The sequence below is a fragment of the Anser brachyrhynchus genome (genome assembly GCF_964034855.1).
Source record: "Anser brachyrhynchus genome assembly, chromosome: 1".
Lineage (NCBI taxonomy): Eukaryota > Metazoa > Chordata > Aves > Anseriformes > Anatidae > Anser > Anser brachyrhynchus.
Window position 1 is genome coordinate 151,251,593 of NC_137694.1, and position 20,363 is coordinate 151,271,955.

The window sequence follows — 20,363 nt, forward strand, 5'->3', positions numbered from 1 at the left end:
TAACTAGACAATGAAAAACATTGTTTAGTATCCTTTGAGTTGTAATAAATCGTAATCAACATTATTATTTATTTTTACTGTGGCAATATCTAGAGACTCCAATCATATTGAAAGGGCTCTTGATTTATAGACACAATACCTCATGGGAGCTGGTACGCCCATTTTTGCATACTACTGTGCTCACATGTCTTTCCTTTTTGTAAAGGCTGCAAAAAAATTTTGATAGTTAATATTTTTCTCCTTAGCTAGCCAAACATTTTTCCTTTCTGTGATCACCTTGGTTCAGTATCTGATATTTTAGATGAAAAAAATCCCATATTAAAATATATATTACTTAGCAATTTGCCTGTAAACCTGCATTTCTTTTACATATGACATCAAAGCTATATGATAACAGGACATCTTCTGGTCACTAACAATGCGGTTTTCCTCAAATCACAGATGAGAAGAAAAATATTCCATCCTATGTCATTATCAATCCTAAAGCCAGGCCTTTTTGTATTTGAAAAATATGTATATGAAAAATCTGATCTTAAAACTTATTGCTAAGTAAAATGATCGATGCAATAATACATTATTTCCATATAAAGTGCTAGCTCATAATATCCTTAAGAACAAAGAATTTTTATTTATTCTATTCTTTTTATTCTGTTAAAAAGTCTTATACTGGAATGTTTAGTGTATTGTTTCTACCAGTAAGTTACTCTTTACTGTCTGCTAATTAAACTGAAATTACATTGTTTATTCATGGTAAATACATGCAACTATTAATAAACTAGACATAGACACCTGTCTTTTACATGAAGTGGTATGTTTTGTCATGTTGTTCAAAGAAGATTAGATTACTAATCTTCAAAGATTTAAAAAAAAAAAAAAAGTGATTGAACTGTTAAGTACTGCTTTCATAGTCATAATGATATCTTTTAAGAACAGGATGAAGCAAATATAATGATCCAGTACAGGAAGTCAACATATTTCACAGACCCTGAAGCCAATAGATATATCATTTTTTTTTGTAAATAATCTTAAATAAGGCCTCATTTTTCATATATTTATTCTCAGTATCTGAATCCTAAGATGTGGGATAATAATATTTACATTGTCATACCATTTTTTTTATTACCATAATTTATTCTTAGCAGGGAAGCTATTGATTAACTGCCTCCTTATCTGAATATTGATATAATTGACAAGAATTTCATATATGTATGATTAATTTTTATTGTGATCTTCATAATCTCTGTTGTCGCGCACTGGAACTGGCTGCCCAGGGATGTAGTCATAGCACCAAGCCTATCAGAGTTTAAGAAGCATTTGGACTATGCTTTTAGTCATATGGTCTGAATTTTTGGGTAGACCTGTGTGGTGCCAGGAGTTGGACTCGATGATCCTTGTGGGTCCCTTCCAACTCGGGATATTCTATGATTCTATGTTTTGTACATTTGTGAAAAAAATTTTAGTTTAGACTGGTCTAACGGCACTGTATCTCAGTGAGGTTCCATTTGTACAAACTGCTACAAATGGAGATAGAAAACACTGAATTTGAGCACTGTTCTTGAATTTCATTGGCTCACATACTGCCTATCTGGTTGCAAGTTTTATTTTGTAGGAAGAACTTTTACAATGTATTTTCAGCTATATACAACTTTTTTTTTTCTTTTACCTTCAGGTTAATCCCTTACCCCCAGTGATTTATGCATTTATATTCTTTATATTTTGCTTTAAAAAGAGGTATATGAGATAAATGACTAATGTTGTGCATTTCTCAATGAGCCATATTAATACACTGCACTCAAACAACCCGTCCATATCACTGATAATGCATTTTTCCTAGTATTTTACAGAGGAGTTAAATGTACTAGAATCTAAGCTGGGACTGGATTTTGAATTAGCATGAGCTTTGGAATTTAAAATTAAAGTATTTTCTAAATTGATTTTTAATTATGGCAGATCTAAACATTTTTTCAAGGTTTTGGCCACCTTCCTTCAAGAAAGTCATTAGCTGGAACACCACAACAAGCAGCTAGGGAATAGAAATCATTTGGAAGTTGTAAGAAAAAACATCTGCTAAACTGAAGTGTGTAGTATCAACAGAAGAAGAGACACAAGGAAAAAAGAAGAAAATTACTTCTCTGAAAATCTAACAGAATAAAAAAGAAAACTGATGGTTTCTTGCAATAGAACACACTTGAAACAAAGCGTAAACATCTTGAATAAGTGTCAGTTATATGGTGATGCATCTGCTTCCTAAATCAGCTGTTGGAAAGCTAAGCTTATCATTGAGAAGCTGTGTTTTTAGAAACAAACTCTGATACATTTAAAATATCTTTAAGCTAGTCTTGGTGATGGTTTACCATTATGTATAATTTCTTGTCTCGAATTATAAACAGACAAAAAGAGGGTCAATGCAAGGGAAATAGCAGTACCTTCATTTTACTGATACGAAGACGTGATACTGAGGTTTCTCAGAAATCTGAATCCCGTCAACATGGCTGCAAGATTGTGAAAGGCTTTTTCATCTTCCAAGGACTGCTATACTCTTGTCTATCACAACACTACGTTCAGGCTAGATCTGGGAGTATATCCATCCCCTAGCTCCTGTCCAAAGCTTTGATTCCTATAGGGTCAAACTGTCTTCTCATAGTGCAAGGTTCTCATGCCAAGACCTGGCTGGGAAACCACAGCAGCGATGCACGTTGTTAAACCTAGCTTCCCAATGCAATTCACAGTCTATAATTAATAAAATAGCTTTTCTGTATAAGGCAAAGGAAAAGCAAATTGCTTCAGACTGGGATCCATACATGCCAGAAGCTGAAGTAGGTGTAAATAATAAATTATTTGCAGGGGTGTAAAATCAGTCTCTATCATCTTTTAGTACTTTCTTTAATCACTGCATTTCAGATGCATGTGTATATGTCCTTAGCATCCTACCATCCTTATCATCTTGCATTCCCATTTCTACATTACTTCTTTTTACTGTGACACAGAGTCAGTAACAGTAAAATGGACTGATTTAAGCCTCTCTGAGACCCTGCCCTGTGTGTAGAGTGTGTGCTTCAGTATATACTTCAGAGTCTTACCACCTGTATAACTTGTAGGATCCTATAAAAAATAATCTATAGGATCCTTTCAAGTCTTTAGGAGCTTTTTTCAGTGCAAAGCTAACTTTTTAAAAATCCAGCAGTATGTTAAGAAGGATAAAGTGTTTGAAAAGTTGTTTTTATTACCAGTTTGCTTTTCAAATGATATTGTTCACTTTGCTACCTAGTCACCCCCATTCTCCTTCTTGAGAGAATGCCTCTAGCTTGCTCTTTTTGTAGAATGTCATGATTTCCTTGTTCTGTCCTCCAGTCTGGAAGAGTGGGTTGCATTCACAGCATCCAGGTTCCTGTGTAGTGTATTCTTCCAGTTCTTAATAGCATTTTCATTATAATGGCCATGAGTTGCTGGAAAGCAGAACTGAATAAAGTTTGCTGTTAATCTTGGGTGTCTCAATAGCAAGCCATTGCACAGTATAGCAGGTATATTGTATAATCTTTCCTTCGTGCATTGAAAAGTAAGCATGAAGTAAGTAAGTAAACATGGCCTCTGTAGTGTAAGGCCAAGAATGCTGAATTTCTGAATATGTACAAAGAATTAAGGACCTAGATTATTTATTTATTTTAGCAGAATATTACAAAATAACATAAAAACAAACAAATAAAAAAAACCACAGTTTTTCAGACATAACACTGTTTCCTATGATGAGAACATGGGGGAAATAAAATAGGCTTTATTTTGAAGAATAAACTGCTATTTTTTTCTGAAACATTTTACAGAGAAGATTTGATGTTGATCATATCCCTCTTTGGGCCTGCACAGCTTTCTAGATCATATTTACTAACCAATGTACCTAGCTGTTGGAAAATCCATTGTTTTCAGTCTCAGCTGCTTCCAATATTGTTCAAAAATGATTTCAGAAATTTGGTTTTTATTTTTGACTCACAGAAGGCTGAAAAAAAAACCAAAACACGTCAATAACTAAAAGTTTTTTTTTTTTTTTTTTTTTAAAAAAAGCTATGTGAATGAAATGCTTTTAGGAGTGCCATAGTGGTTTTTTTTTTTTTTGTATAGACAGTTGCTTGATGAGATATCCAGAGGAAAAAATCATTAAGTCTGAAAGAAGAAAAAATAAGAAAATATTTCAGAGACAATTTAAATCCAGTATACTTTGTCTGTATAGGAATTTTGACGTCTCAGTTTTAGCACTTAGAATTAGAAAGAAACCATGAATGAATTCCTATTTCATTGTAGACAAAATACCATGATAAAAGTGAAGTCATTTAGTACAGAAAGAAAAGTTTTTGTTTTGAATGTATTTAATCAACTAATGCAACGTGACTGAATATAATGATGAATAATTTATTTTTAAATATAAAGTTATTGTATGAAATTTTTAATTGTAATTTATACCCTTACAGGTGATTTTCTTAGGTAATAGATGATATAAAGAAATGGAAGCACTAATGGAAAATAATAAAAATAATGATAATGCAGCTGACAAAGCTGTCTGAGGTGTCTCCAACTCTAATGGGGAAGTGGGGTGGGAAACTGGTCTGCAGACAGGCAGGGTGGTTGACTGGGGGATGTGGCAGGTGTTCACTGGGAGCTCAGCCATCTGCTTTGCATAGAAGGTTTGATCTGATATTTGACAGACATGTGTCAATGTTTTACTTTTATGTGAAACGTGTTTCACTTTATTTTATTTTATTTTCTAATGGAAAACTAGAGTGGAATTCTCTCAGACAGACTTGATATTAAAATTATGACATATTAAAGTAATGTCTTGGTATTTTCAGTATTTTACTACTAAGGGAAAGTGTGCATGGCTGGCAGATTCACAGCTCACATGGGTTCTTTTCTAAGTGCTTTGGATCCAGACATTATTGCACAGCTACTAATCTAGGTAATCTTAATTCAGTAATTGCCTGAATTTCCTAATAACAGCCATTTCCTATAGATAAATATGATTTTCTCCCTGGAAACACTGCTTCTAAGAACAATTATTGCATCTTTCTGGGTGCTGCATGTTCACATTGTTAAAAGGAATACTGGGAATTATTAGTCTACCCTAATTATTTAAAACATTACTAGCATTATTCCCCAAACATTCACTACATGATTTATATCTGAAAACATATATTTTTCTTTTAATTTAGTTAAATACTTGGTCACTTGAACACATTTACTGCATACAGTATGACTTGGTATTACTTCTGACAGCCTGATTTTATAGAAAACTTTTTTTTCCCAATTGCAAGGAGTTTATGTGAATTCCACTTAACTTCTTTTCAGCTACTAAACAGACTGAATTGGTAGTTTTATTAATGTAAGCGCAAATAATGATACATAGAAAAATTAAATATTTTACTTTTGCGCTTGTCCTTAGTAGACCAGGATTTTATTCTAATAAAGCTGAAAAAAATCCATATTAATTAATTAATCCCAGAAATCAAAGAAATTTTACTTCATACTTTTTAAATCATAGAAATGGAAACTTCAGGAAAAATATCTCTGAAATACTGTGCAAGTCTGATTGCAAGTTAAAGATTAAAGACTTGTAAAATGAAAATGTTATGTCTTGTTTCATAACAAAGAGAATACTCCTGGGAATAAGCAATAAAAATTTCATGTCAGTATAGCTCAAAAATTAATAGTTGAAATGTGTATTGCAAAATCACCGCAAAAGTCACTATGTATATTGCATAAAATTGTATATCATATATATATGTATATAACATAGTAATGTGGACTTCTAAGACCATCGCAACAGGTAAAATTTGAAGCTCCAGGTATAGTTTGCACACAATATTTTAAGGGTGTAATTTTTTTTTTAAGGTTTCCTCAAAATTCTGGGATCAGTATTGGCCTGGAAATCAGAGACCGAGTCCAACTGACCATATGAAAATGCATATAACATAGAAATATACATCTGCACTAACCACTCATTTCCTTTTTAGTCCACAAAAACACGTCTGAAATGTACTTTATTTCATGCTACTCTAGATATCTGCATTTGACATGGTAAATTATGAAGAGAAAACATGAATTTATCTTAAATAATCATTGAGTAGAGGACAATTATAGTGTTTTAAATGGAGGAGACATAATTTTGATCCCATCCCTGTCTTTATCATGACCTCATAGGTATTGGCAGCAGTCAAGACATGAGAAGAAGGATACTTTCCTCTTCACCGAAATTGATCTGAGCAACAGGGCATACAGTAAAATTAAACAGAGTCTTAGAAGGTAATTTCTTATTACTGATATTATATATATATATAATATTATATAATTTTATTAAAGTAACAAAATGAACATTGTGACAGACAGATATACAGTATACCAATTACTGCAATATGTATGAGCTCATTAAAAAAGTAGAAGCTAATCACATAAAGGATGTTAACCTGTGAGCAAAACACTATTCCTATTATCAGCAAAAAAAAATGTGAAGAAAAATAGTGTAGAGTTACCATAGAATAATATCACAGAACAGCTCAGTTTGGAAGGAACCTTAAAGACTACCTAGTTCCAACCCTCCTTCCATGGGCAGGGATGCCACCCACTAGATCAGGTTGCTCAGGGCCCAATCCAACCTGGCCTTGAACACCTTCAGGTATGGGGCATGCACAACTTCTCTGGGCAACCTGTGCCAGTGCCTCACCACCCTCTGAGTGAAGAATTTCCTTCTAACCTCTAATCTAAATCTGTCCTCTTTTAGTTTAAAACCTTTCTCCCTTGTCCTGTCATTATTTGATTGAGTAAAATGTCTCCCTCCACCTTTTTTATAAGCTCCCTTTAAGTATTGAAAAGTTGCAATAAGGTCACCCAGGAGCCTTCTCTTCTTTAGACTGAACAGACCCAGCTCTCAGCCTTTCTTCATAGGAGAGGTACTCCAGCGCTCTGATCAGCTTTGAGATCCACCTCTGGACCCATTCTAACAGATCCACATCTTCTTATTCAGGGGGCCACAGACCTGAACACAGTACTCAATGTAGGGCCTCACAAGGGCAGAGTAAAGGGGGACAGTCACCTCCCTCAGTCTGCTGATCAGACCCCTTTTGATGCGGCCCAGGATGCAGTTCACCTTCTGGGCTGTAAGTGCACACTGCTGGTTCATGTCAAGCTTTTCATCCAGTAGAACTCCCAAGTCTCTCTCTGCAGGGCTGCTCTCAATGAGTTCTTCTCCCAGTCTGTACTCCTGTCTGGGATTGCCTTGACCCAGGTGCAGCACCTTGCACTTGGAATCGTTGAACCTCATTTGGTTCACATGGGCCTACTTCTCTAGTCTGTCCAGGTCCCTTTGAATGTCATCTCTTCCTTCTTTGGTATGAATTGCACCACCCAACTTGGTACCATCTGCAAACTTGCTGAGGGTGTACTCGATCCCACTGTCTATGTCATTGATGAAGGTATTACACAGTACTGGTCCCAGGACAGACCCCTGAGGGACACCACTTGTCCCCGGCATGCACCTGGACATAGAGCCATTGACCACCACTCTCTGGGTGCAACCTTCAATCCAATTCCTTATCCACCCTTCAAATCCATCTCTCTACAATTTGGAGATCAGGATGTCATATGGGACTGTGTCCAAGGCCTTACAGAAGTCCAGGTAGATGACGTTGATCAGTCTTCCCTTGTCAACTGAGGCAGACACTCCATCATAGAAGGTCACCAGATTGGTCAGGCACAATTTGCCCTTGGAGAAGCCATGCTGGCCGTCTCAGGTCACCTCTTTGTCTTGCATATGCTTTACCATTGCTTGAAGGAGGATCATTTCCATGATCTTTCCAGACACAGAGGTGAGACTCACCAGTTAGTAGTTCCCCAGATTTTCCTTTTTACCCTTTTAAAAAATGGGAGTGATGTTTCACTTTTTCCAGTCACCAGGGACTTCACCTGACTCTAATGACTTTTCAAATATGACAGAGAGAGGTTTGGCAACTCCATCAGCCAGTTGCCTCAGGACTCTGGGGTACATGTCATCAGGCCCCATAGACATGTGCCTGTTCAGTTTCATCAGGTGGTCTTGAACCTGCTCTTTGCTTACTGTGGGAGGAACTGTGCTCCCCCAGCCTTCATCTACAGGTTCAGGGAAACGAGAGATGTGGGAAGCCTGACTGACAGTGAAGGCTGAAGCAAAGAAGTTGCTGAGTATTTCAGCCTTCTCCATGTTTGTTGTTACCAGTTCTCCCTTCTCATCTATCCAAGGGGGTACACTCTCCTTGACCTTTCCTTTCTGGCCGATGTACCTATAGAATCCCTTCTTGTTATTTGCATCCCTTGCCAAGCTCAGTTCCATCTGTGCCTTGGCTTTCCTCTTGGCTTTCCCACCTCTGCGCATCCAGTCGGCATTCCTGTACTCTTCCCTGGCCACATGTCCCTGCTTCCACTGCCTGTGCATTTCCTTCTTGCACCTCAGTTTGACCAACAGGTCCTTGCTCAGCCAATCCCTTTTTTTGCCCTCCCTGCCTGTTCTCTTACACAGGGCGATGGAGAGTTCTTGTGGTGTAAGGAAAATGTCCTTAAAGAGTTGCTAGCTCTGCTCAGCTGCTCTGTCCCTAAGGACAGTGTTCCAAGGGATCTCATCCACAAGGTCTTTAAATAGCTCAAAGTTTGCTCTTCAGAAGTTCAGGGTCCTGACTTTGCTCCTCACCAGGCTCACATTCCTCAAAATCACAAATTCAATCAGGCGTGGTCACTGTAGCCCAGACTGCCTCTGATCTTAACTCCTTTAATGAGTTCATCAGCATTGGTGAGCACCTGGTCCAGTAACACTTCTCCTCTGCTTGGTTTGCCTAATACCTGGACCAGGAAGTTATCCTCAACACACACCAGGAGTCTCCTGGATTGCTTACAGCCTGCTTTGTGGCTTTTCCAGCGGACATGCAGGTTGTTGAAGTCCCCCATCAGGATGAGAGCATGCAAGTGTGACGTTTCTTGTGGTTGAAGCAAGAAGGCCTTATCAACAGGCTCCCTTCGATCAGGTGCCGTATAGTAGACCCTGACCACAAGGTGTCCTTTATTGGTGTGGTCCTTAACTTTCACTCACAAGCTCTCAACCTTTCCATGGCTGTTTCTCAGAGGCATATCATAATTATTTATCATAATAAACCTGGGGTTTATCACATTAAGGGGGGATAATTCCCAGCCTTCTTTGCCAACCACAGAACATATACACAAAAATGTGTCCAGAAGAAATGTTATATTGTTTGAGGTGCTTCCTTTCATTTATCCAAGAATTTGTAGGAATCATGATTGATATCTGTGATGAAAATCAATGACCTCCTTCAGGTTTCATATAAAGAAAAGATTTTAATGACAACCAAGAAATGCACCTGAGAATACACTTCGTGTACATTTGGGACCATTAATTAGTATAGTGCAAGGTCAATTCTAAAACTTTTCTAAAAATTCTGGCTAATGAAGGTCTTAAGAGGCAGACACAATACATGAAATTTAGGAAAGCCTTGCCCATGCCTTCAGAGCCAGTAGCAGCACTTGAAATGTAATAGCATTTTTTTTTTTAACCTAAGCAGCTGTACTGGATATCATGTATTAGACATGGTATTCTTGTAGCTATCACAAATTAAGAAGAAACATTTAACAAAACAAACAAACAAAAACCACTGAATGAATAGGTAATATCTCTAAAAATATTTAATATCTCTAAAAGCATACTTCCCTCCTCCCTGACAGCTTGTTTTATGTCTCTGTCTTTCTCTTAAACTTTTTATCATATCTCTTTCCCTCATTTCTTTGCTCCTTTTCCCTTCAACATCCCTGTTATTCTATTGTTACCAATCACCTTTTCTTTCAGTGGACATTTTATTAGCACGTTATTTGCTAAACTGACAAATTCTGATTGAGAATTGTAGCTGTTCCCTCTGTTTCAGACCTGAAGAAAGGCATATTTGCCCAAAAGCATTTTTTCCATCTATACTGCCTTGACCTAAAAAAAAAGATTTTTCTTCAACTTACAAGCTTTGCTCGCTTGCATTCTATATGTGGCCTTGCACATGTAATAGTGAAGCTACACATTGAAGTATAATGTCAAAGACAGTCTAGGTTATTATTACTTTTACCAAGGGAGTTTCCCCCTCTTTGTATTTTTTTTTCATATAAGAATCACCCTATAGTGAATAACTTTATAATTTATTTACATCTGTTACCATTTGGAAACAATATTTCTAAAGTTTACTTCCAAAACTAAGTAAGACTGAAGCTGTAGCTGGTAGTAGATTTTTATTTCTATTTTTATTTTTTTAAATCATTGAAGGGAGGAGTCTCTTACTTATCAAAATAGTATTTTCAATTCTACTAGTTGTGAATTGCCATACTGTTAACCACGGTCATTCTAAACCTCCAGGAGGTAATGGCTTAGAATGTGGGTTCCAGCACTTCAGGTACCTTGATCCCCCTTCTCTTGGTTTCAGGTGTTCTATTTAACAGGTACAGTAATTACAGACTGTGGAAACACAACCTTATCTGTTTCAAGTATTTAGAAAAATGCCTAGTTTTGATTTACATTTGTTGTCTCAAACTCTTAGAAATCATAAGCGTCTTTTGTTTTCATCTCTCCCTCCTGGGACTCCCTCCCTGCCCTCATTTCTGTACATAATTCTTTCCTTTCTTCTACTTCTCAGGCTACAGAATACTTAGGTTCCTGGTAGGAAAGGAGAAAGAGAGTGCTATAATTACCAGCACTAGTACTTATGCAAGCCAGGTAGCAACTGTCTTTGATTGCTAACAACAGTGTGACTGCTTTAAAGTAGAGGAGGAAAACCTTTCTATAACTACTAGCTGGAAGTATAAGCTCTCATTTCTCAGACTAAATGAAGTGGACTGATGCCAAGGGTAAGGGTAGTTAATCGTTCTCTGGTCTGTGTAAGTAATTTGTGGCTCTCTGTAATACTTGGGCAGAGTTCTGAGAAATGTTTCTTCTTTCCATAAGAATTTGCAAAAGGAAATAGTGCAGAACTACAATTACTTTGTGAAATTTGCTGGTTTTAGTGATGTTTTTAAAAGAAATTTTAACCTTAAAATTTATAGTTTTCCATAAACCTGCTCAACTTCTTGCTCTTTTTTTTTTTTTTTTTTCCTTTGCACTGCTGTATGTAGTTTTGGTTAATTGATTTTGAGCAAAATGTAGCCTAAAAATAGTTTGTTACAGTGGCCATGAGGACGTAAGGGGCTATAAATGCCAGTCACCCATGAACACATAAAGATGACAAAGAAAACCACTGTACTAAGCCAGAAAATGTCACCTGTTTGATTCAGATGGGGCTACAATATTGTATGAGGCTCCAACTTCAGAGCTTTTACTCAATTCAAGATAGGACCTTTTAGCAAATGCCTTTGCATTAAGTGTGGGGAAAAAATAAATCAGGAAAAAAAAAAAAAGTATTCCTTAAAGTATTCCTTGGAGGAAAAAATGACTTTTTTTTTCTTTTTTTTTTTTTTTTTTTTTGTAGTCTAAGAACAGGAAAATAGATGAAATTATGAAATTATTTTTGGGCATTTGCAGCACAGTTGGCTCTTCCTTTATCTTTCCATTGGAGAGTTCATAAATGGTTTTAGTGAAAATAAATAATTCTTTCCCTTTGGCACTTTCTTCCTTGGGAATAAGTTGTTCCAACATGCAAACAAAAATGATGAAGATGGCAAAGGCAATTTTATGGCTTTATATAGTATATGCTAACATATTAAAAATGGTTAGAAGAACATGAATACCAGACATAACCTACATTTCATGCTACATTTCTCTCATCTGTTTTTTAAGGAATTTCTGTGGAGTACATATTGATTGCTCTTTTTCTGTATTGCACATCTCATTTAACTCTTCATATTCTACTCTATGGAAGACAATCTCTTTCCAAAGAACATCTACAATGAAGATATATCTCACAGATTGATGCTGCCTGCTGCTGTGTCTGTTGCCACTGCTCCTGTCACCAACATAAATGCTAGCAATCAGAGCAGCAGTGAGGGAGGCAGAGGTGGTGACAAAAGCAATAATGTCAGGAAATAAGCGGCAGTACTGCCGCATATCCGGTTGCCATATGTATGGGGAAAGGTCAACTTATGTGCTGCTGTACTTTAAAGCCTGGAAAATAAGGCATAACTTATCCTTTTCATTTCTGATCTTATGAAGGTTTATGTGCAATTTCAACTTCATACAGTTCAAGTAGAACCTGACTCCAGCAAGACTGCTCACAGAGCATTAATCAACATGTGTTCACAGACTACCTTCCTTATGCATACAAAAATACTTTCTTAAACACGAGCCCAACCTGATCTATTATCCTGCATGTTAGTGAACATGTTCTGCATGGTTACTGAAGGGAGGACGTCTTATGTTTCAGATTTCATTTCTTTGGGGGGGGGGTGGGGGGAGGGGGAGAAAAAAGCAACAGAGCTGTTACAATGCTGCAATAACCTTTTACAAGGTTGCAAGGATGCAAATCAAATAAAAACTGCAGACTAGTGCTTAAGGGTTCAAAATACATTTATGAATGTAATTATCCCAGTTTCACATTTTTTTTGTTAAACGGTTCAGTTATAACTTTAGAGCTGAATTTAAAAGAAGAAATAGAATTATCTATTTTTTTTTTCTATTTTGGATATAGAATCAAATATATTAGGGAAGTTAATTATATGCAAAAATTCTATACTTTGTTAAGAGTTGATGAAAAGACTAAAGTTAGAAAACTGGAATGAGAATTGCTGTAAAAATAAATAAATAAAGATAATGTCCATGTAACTCTTGAGAGAGAGAGAGAAAAAAATCTTGTATAACAATTAATTTGAATATTGCTAGGGAGCTCATTATCTGACTGAAGAAGTTTTGAAGTCATATTTTGTAACCCACACCCTGTGCTGTTTTGTATTTCAGGCTAGTTTCTGTAGGACTTGACTCAAACTGTGCTGAATTCAAAAAGTCCAAATTCAGTTTCCAGATCTCTTAAAAATATCTTAATTGCTTGCCCTCCTCTTTTTTATTCTCTGTCATCCTACGTCCTTAATTTGAATATTTTTATGGGAAAATTTATCCATCCAATCAAAAAATTTTGATTTAGAATTTCTTCATATTCTTCATCAAAAAAGAATTCTTTTAGGTTGCCAGATGATTAAATGAGCTGGTCTTTTCCCTGTGCTCAGGACTGGTGAGACACACCAGGAATGCTGGGTCCACTCACAGACTCATCAGTACAAGACAGACATAAACTTACTCGAGCAAGTCCAGCACGGGACAACAAAGATGATTAAGGGATTGGAGTATCTGTCATATAAGGGAAAGCTGAGGGAGATGGCACTGTTCAGCATGGAGAAAAGAAGGCTTTCTAAGTTATTATCACTGTGTATAAATGCGTGATGGAGTATGTAAGGAAGATAAACCAGACTCCTAGTGATGCCAACAAAAAAGCAAGAGGCAATAGGCATAAACTGGCCTGCGAGAAAATCTGCTTAAACCTAATAAAAGTTTACCGTAAGGGTGTTTGAAAACAGGAACAGGTTTCCCAGAGGGGTTGTGCAGTCTCCTTTCTTGAATATATTCAAAACCCAGCTGTACAGGGCCCTGGTCAACCTGTAGCTGACCCTGCTCTGAGCAGGGAGATTCAACAAGATGATCTCCAGAGGTGTCTTCCAATCTCAACAATTTTGTGATTCTGTGAATGTTAAAATTCAAACTTGGGCTCCTCTGAGTGATTTCCATGCTTAGTAAAATAGTTTTATCAAAGTTAAACATTTTCTGCCAATTAATTAACAGGGTATTTCATTGAAATAGAAGAGAATGAGGTTCAATTTGATAGTGTGTGTTGCCATGAATTTCAAATTTGATCTCCTAAAGGCCAAAGAGAATTTCTGAGTGTCTAATCTATTTGCTGTCCAGGAGTGAATTTTCTTCTCTGACTTTTTTTTTTTTTTTCCTGGAAATCCCATGCTTGTCAAAACCCTTACATATATGTTTTTAGCCAACATAGATATTGTGGGAAAAAAATGCTAGAAAATCACAACCAGCTTTCCCCTGAAGTGCTATCCAGAGAGGTCCTTATCACCACGAGCTGCTGTCTCTTTTCCCATCTAATCACTTGTAGTTTTTCCCATTTAATCTGCAGGATTCTTTTCATGCATTTCATTAAGAATGGAGATATGAGCCTGGTAAAAGCTATCAAATCTCTGAAAATATTTTTCACAGCTTCCTGACGCTTACTGAGGAAGACAAGCAAAAAACAAACACATTTAGGATATTAAAGAATTTCCATGAGATTCGTGTCTTATGTTTCCTATTCACTTGTGTATTCACAATATCCTTTTGATATCATCTTACATAGCAATATCTGTATTGACATTCATGCCATTCTGTTATTGTAAACAGAAAAATCTCCAAAAAGTAATCTGGTACGTGACAACTTGAAGGTCTTCCTATGGCTTTCAATATAATTTTGCTTGACCTCTAGTTAAAGACCCAGCAGTTGCTAGGAATAGTCTTTCTTAAGTCCTCTGGGTGATCAGTGACAAAGCTTTTATAGTGTTTTATATTTATAATTCTTAACATTAGGCTATAAAATACATGCTTGCGAAAGCCTATAATTTACCAGGAGATAACAAGTATTCATGTCTTTCATTCTTGTATTTACTTTGAATGCCATAAATCAAACCTGGTACAAGATGAAGCAGCTTATTTTTTAGGTGTGTATAGGAGAATTAAAACTGGAAGCTATAAATTCTTAGTGTACTTAACAGGAATGATTTTTATTGTGATTTTTTGTTATTGGGTTGGGACTGTGTATTGTTTTTGTTTGTTTGTTTTTTTGTTTGACGTGGACTAATGCAAATACAGTAATCCATGACAGATATGGCATGAATAACAAATACAAATTCAAATTTATGGTTCTAACATTTTCGTGTAACATTTATTGATATAGAATATATGGCAAATGTATAAACATTTCTTCAAAGCCATAGTAGAATGATGTCCTTATGAAGATTTTATTATCTCCAACAGTCTCTAAGATATATTTTTTCTTACTGTCACAGAACATGCTACTTTCTCCAGTTTAACCTTCTGAAATAGTCTTAAAAACTGTACTTAGTGATTAGTAGAGCAGAATCAGGTTCTTTATTGCAATTTATTCAAACCTGATTTATTCAAAAAGGCCTCTAACCTTTATGTATGTACAAAAAATTTAGTTTCCAGAAATTCTGCAGAATCATTGAGTTCTATTTAAATTAATGGCAATGATGAGCACTCACATTCTGGAAAATTCTAGTCATTTTTACTAATATTGCTTCATATTAGCAAAGCCAAAGCCTTGAATGATGTCATTAATGTGACCGGCTTATGCTTTTGTGGTGACAGAGTTTCAAGGGAGCTTTGCTGCAAGATAAGCAGGTATGCTACTTTTTCTTGATGGCGGTGATTACAGTTAATAAAGCAATGACAACACGTGCAGATGGTGTTTTGCCACACTTTCAGATATTTTTAAATTACTTCATGCTATGATTCAAAATTCATTGCCAGGTATCTCACCTGGCAACATGAGTTTACCAATACGCTCTGTCAACATTTCAGATCAGACTATTTTTTTTTTCTTTTCAGTTTTGTTGTTGCCAGTCTGGTGTCTGTTTCCACATTAGAGCAGTCTCTCTGGTGAAAGTTTCTAATTAATGCACAGGAAAAAAAAGATTTTGCTAATCTATACCACTTCTTGATAATACTAGAAAAACTTTATAACTGTGCTACCCACCTCAAATCCAATATATAATCTTGAAAACATCTCCTATAAAACAATTTATCAACAGTTATATAGTATGGATGTTTATTAAGTTAGAATTTTTAAAATAGTTTGTTTGTTGTTTTTTTTTAAACAGTGAAAAATATGGCTATCCTAAACTGTATATCTTTGTAAATGTGTCTATAGTAATATTACAGAGAAAAAAAACTACTGAAATCGTACCAGCACCATCTCATAAGAAAGACAGGAAAGAAGATAAGCAAAGTTAGAAAAGGTAGATTTAGTTCTATAAAACTGATTATGAATGCTATATTTAATTTTCTTCTTCTTCTAGTTTGTAACCCAATAAACACCACAAAATAAATGCTAATTTGTAATGCTACATGCTTGTTATAGATTCCAATACTGTCAGCCATTACAGATGAGGTTTACACACTAATTACATAACTTGATTAGTCAGCAGATTGAGCATTAATATTGATAAAAAAGTAACACATTCAATATGAACAATGGTCTGCTATTTTTGTTATATGGTAGATGTATATCACATATTTACAAATAAATGATGACAGGTTAAGAACAGTGATTCTCTGTTAGTAAGCAGAGTAAGGAGACATGCTGTGAGGAATAAAAGACTTGTGACATCCTGTTGACTATTACCAAGTAACTCAAATTAGTGGAAAGAGCCTGATGCATGTTCAGTGTGGAGGATGTAAATAAGTACTTGTGGTTTAAGCTGGACGGCAGCTAGGCACCACACAGCTGTTTGCTCACCCTTTTCTCTCCCTCTCTGGGATGGGGGAGAGAACCAGAAAGAAATGAAAGCCTGTGGGTTGAGATAAATATAGTTTATTAGGACAGAAAAGAAAGGAAAATAATAATAATAATAATGATAATAGTACTACTACTAACAATGTGTACAAAACACGTGATGCACAATACAATTGCTCGCCACCCTCTGACCAATGCCCAGCCTATCCCCGAGCTGCTGATACCCCCCACCCCCACTAGTCCCCCCATATTAATTGTTCAGCATGACGCCATATGGTATGGAATATCTCTTTGGCCAAATTGGGTCAACTGTCCTGATTTTGTCCCCTCCCAGCTCCCGCTACACCCCCAGTCTGCCCACTGGCAGGGCAGAGCGAGAAGATGAAAAGTCCTTGGCTTTGTGTAAGCATTGCTTTGCAACAACTAAAACATCAGCATGGTATCAACATTATTCTCATCCTGAATCCCAAACACAGCACCATACCAGCTACTAGGAGGAAAATTAACTCTATCCTAGCCAAAACCAGGACAGTACTCCAATTTGTTTTCTGTGGTGCTACAGAAATTCTGCTTTTCTGCTCCAAATAGTTATGGTATTTGCTAACAGCCCCCTAGCTGACTTGATCAATCTAGTGTTATTCACTTCCTGTTCCTGTCTCCCAATTTTACTGTAACCTTTCTAGTTAAGTTTACTCAAAGATTTGTCTTACTTCAGGTTTTCCTGTTTCACAGATTGCTGCTTTATCCTCCTGATAAGCTCATACAGGATACCTCAAATGTTGATTGAAAAAATAATTCTAGAGAAACAGAAGAAAAAAAAATAGTAAGGAGAAAGTACAGTCAATTTAACTGAATAATGAGTTTTATTCATGAAAATGAGCCTCTTGAAAGGTTTAAAATATAAGATTTCAAGAGATTTCAGATAGAGAGAGATGTGTCTGATGTGTCTGTATATTAAAACATACGTTTTCTGTTGAAGTAATCAGTTGGTAGAAGTTCTTCCACAGTAAAGTTGCCTGAACTGGGTCAGAAGGATGGCATCACAAAGAAGATCTAATATTAGGTCACATCTCACCGTAGATGGGTGTCAGGCTTTTGTTTCATTCCTTCCATCTGGATAGATGGATGACACTGCCAATTTATGCTGCCATCAGCTATTGTCAATATATATTTTCTGTGCACTCGGAGGCTTGAAAAAGTATTTTCTAGAAAGGAGCTTTTAATTCTTTCTCTTTAGACTGATATTTTCAAGCTGGACAGATTGAAGAATCTTTTTCTTCATAATATAATCTGAAGAGTTGAAAGAACTGCCACAAAATTCTTTAGACTCACAAACAACTCTAAAAATAGAAAATATATAACAAGAAAAAAAAACCACTCTTGTAATACAGTAAAAAAATGATTACAACAACAAGAAGGTATTTCCAGGTTTATACACCATATGAAATGGTATAACTAGAGAAATACATCTCTTTCACTCAGTTACTGAATTCAAGCACTCCATGTGATACTCTGAGATGAAATCTCCTCAGCTGTATCCCTGATTCTTTCTGCAAGAATATCAGGGATGGTAACTTATTCCCTAAGGGTCTCACTGTCTCCTGCTTTCCTCTGTCCTATAAACCTTGTCCTTTGTAAACTATGATTTCTTTCTGTTATTAAAAGTGTAATATATTATTAACATACGTGTATTAGAGCAAAGTTACATCCTGAATTTAGCAATGTACTGTCTGTTCAAGTGTGCCTTCGCTCTGTGACCTTCATGTAGCAATTACTGTCCCACATATCAATGAGTTCAGAGCAGGAGTAGATGAGAAGGATAAAATAGATGTAATAAAATAAAGCAGATGAGTAGAAGATAAAGATGGAGTAATACTAAAAGCTGCAAGATTTTGAAACCTAGAAAATTTCTTGTAACTGGATAAAATGTCCATTACTATGGTATATAGGAATTAGTGAATATCAGAAAACTAGTCACAGAAGACAGCATGCTGAGAGGGAATGCTTTTTGTAGAAGAAAAGAGCCTGCAATGGAAGCTGGTGTTTGAAGACAGACCCACAAAGCTTATTCTTCAGTAGGAAACATACAACATAAGCTTTCATCAGTTATCTCACCTTTAAGTGTTCTTTAAGTATTGAAGAAGTTCTGTGTTTTAAATTTGCTGGTAACAGTAGAGTGAAAAACATTTCAGAAGATTTTTTTTTTTTTTCCTTATTTTCCTCAAGGAAAATACATCATTTTGAATCTGTAACTAAGTTAAAAAATCAGAAACAACATGAATATTTTTTTAGGTGGTTTCCTTTATCTTATTTATTTATTTTGGTGTGAACTATACTAAATATGTAGCATTAGCATAGTGCTGATGTGCAATTTTTCTACCTGTCACATTCAGTTTAAAAAATAGTCTTTTACTGAGAGCAGAACTTTTTAAGGAAACAACTCTTTACATTGTCCTGAATGAAATTTTTGACCATAACAAAATTTCTCCTCTACTCACTCCTATTTCTAAACCAGCCAATAAGAGAACAGGCAAGACAAACTGTCAGGAAATGTCAGTCTTGGATTCCTCTTCTTGTTCAATCTTATATATCAATAAAAATAGGAATGGATTTGTTATACACCATCTGAATAACCTGACAACTGGTACTGATGTTTTCAGTCTGAAATTGTCTGTTTCATTACAATATGGGATGGGAATAATAATATTTAAAATAAAATAAAATAAAAAATAATATACTTGTTTCTTTCCATAAAATATTAAATGTATGTATATATATATATATATATATATTCAGCCAGATACATTTTGCATTTTCAAGGCAAGGCAAGAAAATATGCTGGTTAATACAAATTTTGCAAGGCTTTTTAGACATCCTTTTCTGAGAACTATATGATTTGCTGCAATCTGGTTTATTAGAAGTTAAGTATTTCCTCTTCAGAGGTACTACTTTGTACGACAGAAATGATAATTTAGCAATTTCCTGTGCAAAAAGGCAAGGTACATCAGAAGGCAAATCACCAAAATTTAGCTGAAAACTTAAAAGTCAGGTCTTTCAGAAGCCCTTTCAACTTCTTGGGTTTGTATGTAGGCTGTTGCACACAGAGAATAACTTTGAATGAATGCCTTTGGAGGAATAGATACAAAAAGTGCAAATTATGTTTTCTTGTCTGCTCTGTCATGCCCAAGTACTCTTAGAACTTACATGTAACAGCCTGTGTCTGAGGAAAAGGACAGGTATAAAGGATGCAGTTAACGAGAAAAAGCCGGCTGAAACATCTTTTTCTACAGAGCAGCAGAATAATGACAGTTAAAAAAAATCCTATAACAATTCATTTCTCCTTAAGTGATGTTTTCTACTTTGCACAGGAAATACTAATAAGAATATATGACTGAAACTCAGTCTAGAAATTCAAGACTGTTTTAAATGATATTGTCTACATACACAGAGATGCACAGTTTGATAATTTAACTCAGATACAGTTCAAATTTACACTTGAAAAGAATGATGAAATAAATTGATCTTTGAACATGATAGTTCATGTATTTATTTTGTAAAAGACAGAAAGTTCTTTCAGTTCATGTTAATCAAAGAGAAGTTTTCTTCAGAAATATTGATGGGCTTTAATTTTTTTCCACTTTTCCTGCACAACATGGAAGTATAAAAACAATGTCTTTTAATAATATATGTACATAAACTTTAATACTGCAGTAGTGATACCTAATACTTTATGCCGGAGGACTTAGAAGTGCAGAATAACAACATATTCACTAACAAGGAAAAATCAAGACATGGCTAACCTGGTTT

General features: G+C 35.6%; 1 protein-coding gene across 1 annotated transcript in view; it reads left to right on the plus strand.

Annotated features, from left to right (window-relative positions):
* NALF1 (NALCN channel auxiliary factor 1) overlaps window positions 1–20,363 on the plus strand; it is a 518,224-nt gene that overhangs the window by 308,501 nt on the left and 189,360 nt on the right. Inside the window, exon 4 of the mRNA XM_080577529.1 lies at window positions 6,187–6,288. Within this exon, the coding sequence (XP_080433655.1) occupies window positions 6,187–6,288 (102 nt within the window). The remainder of the gene's footprint in view (window positions 1–6,186; window positions 6,289–20,363) is intronic.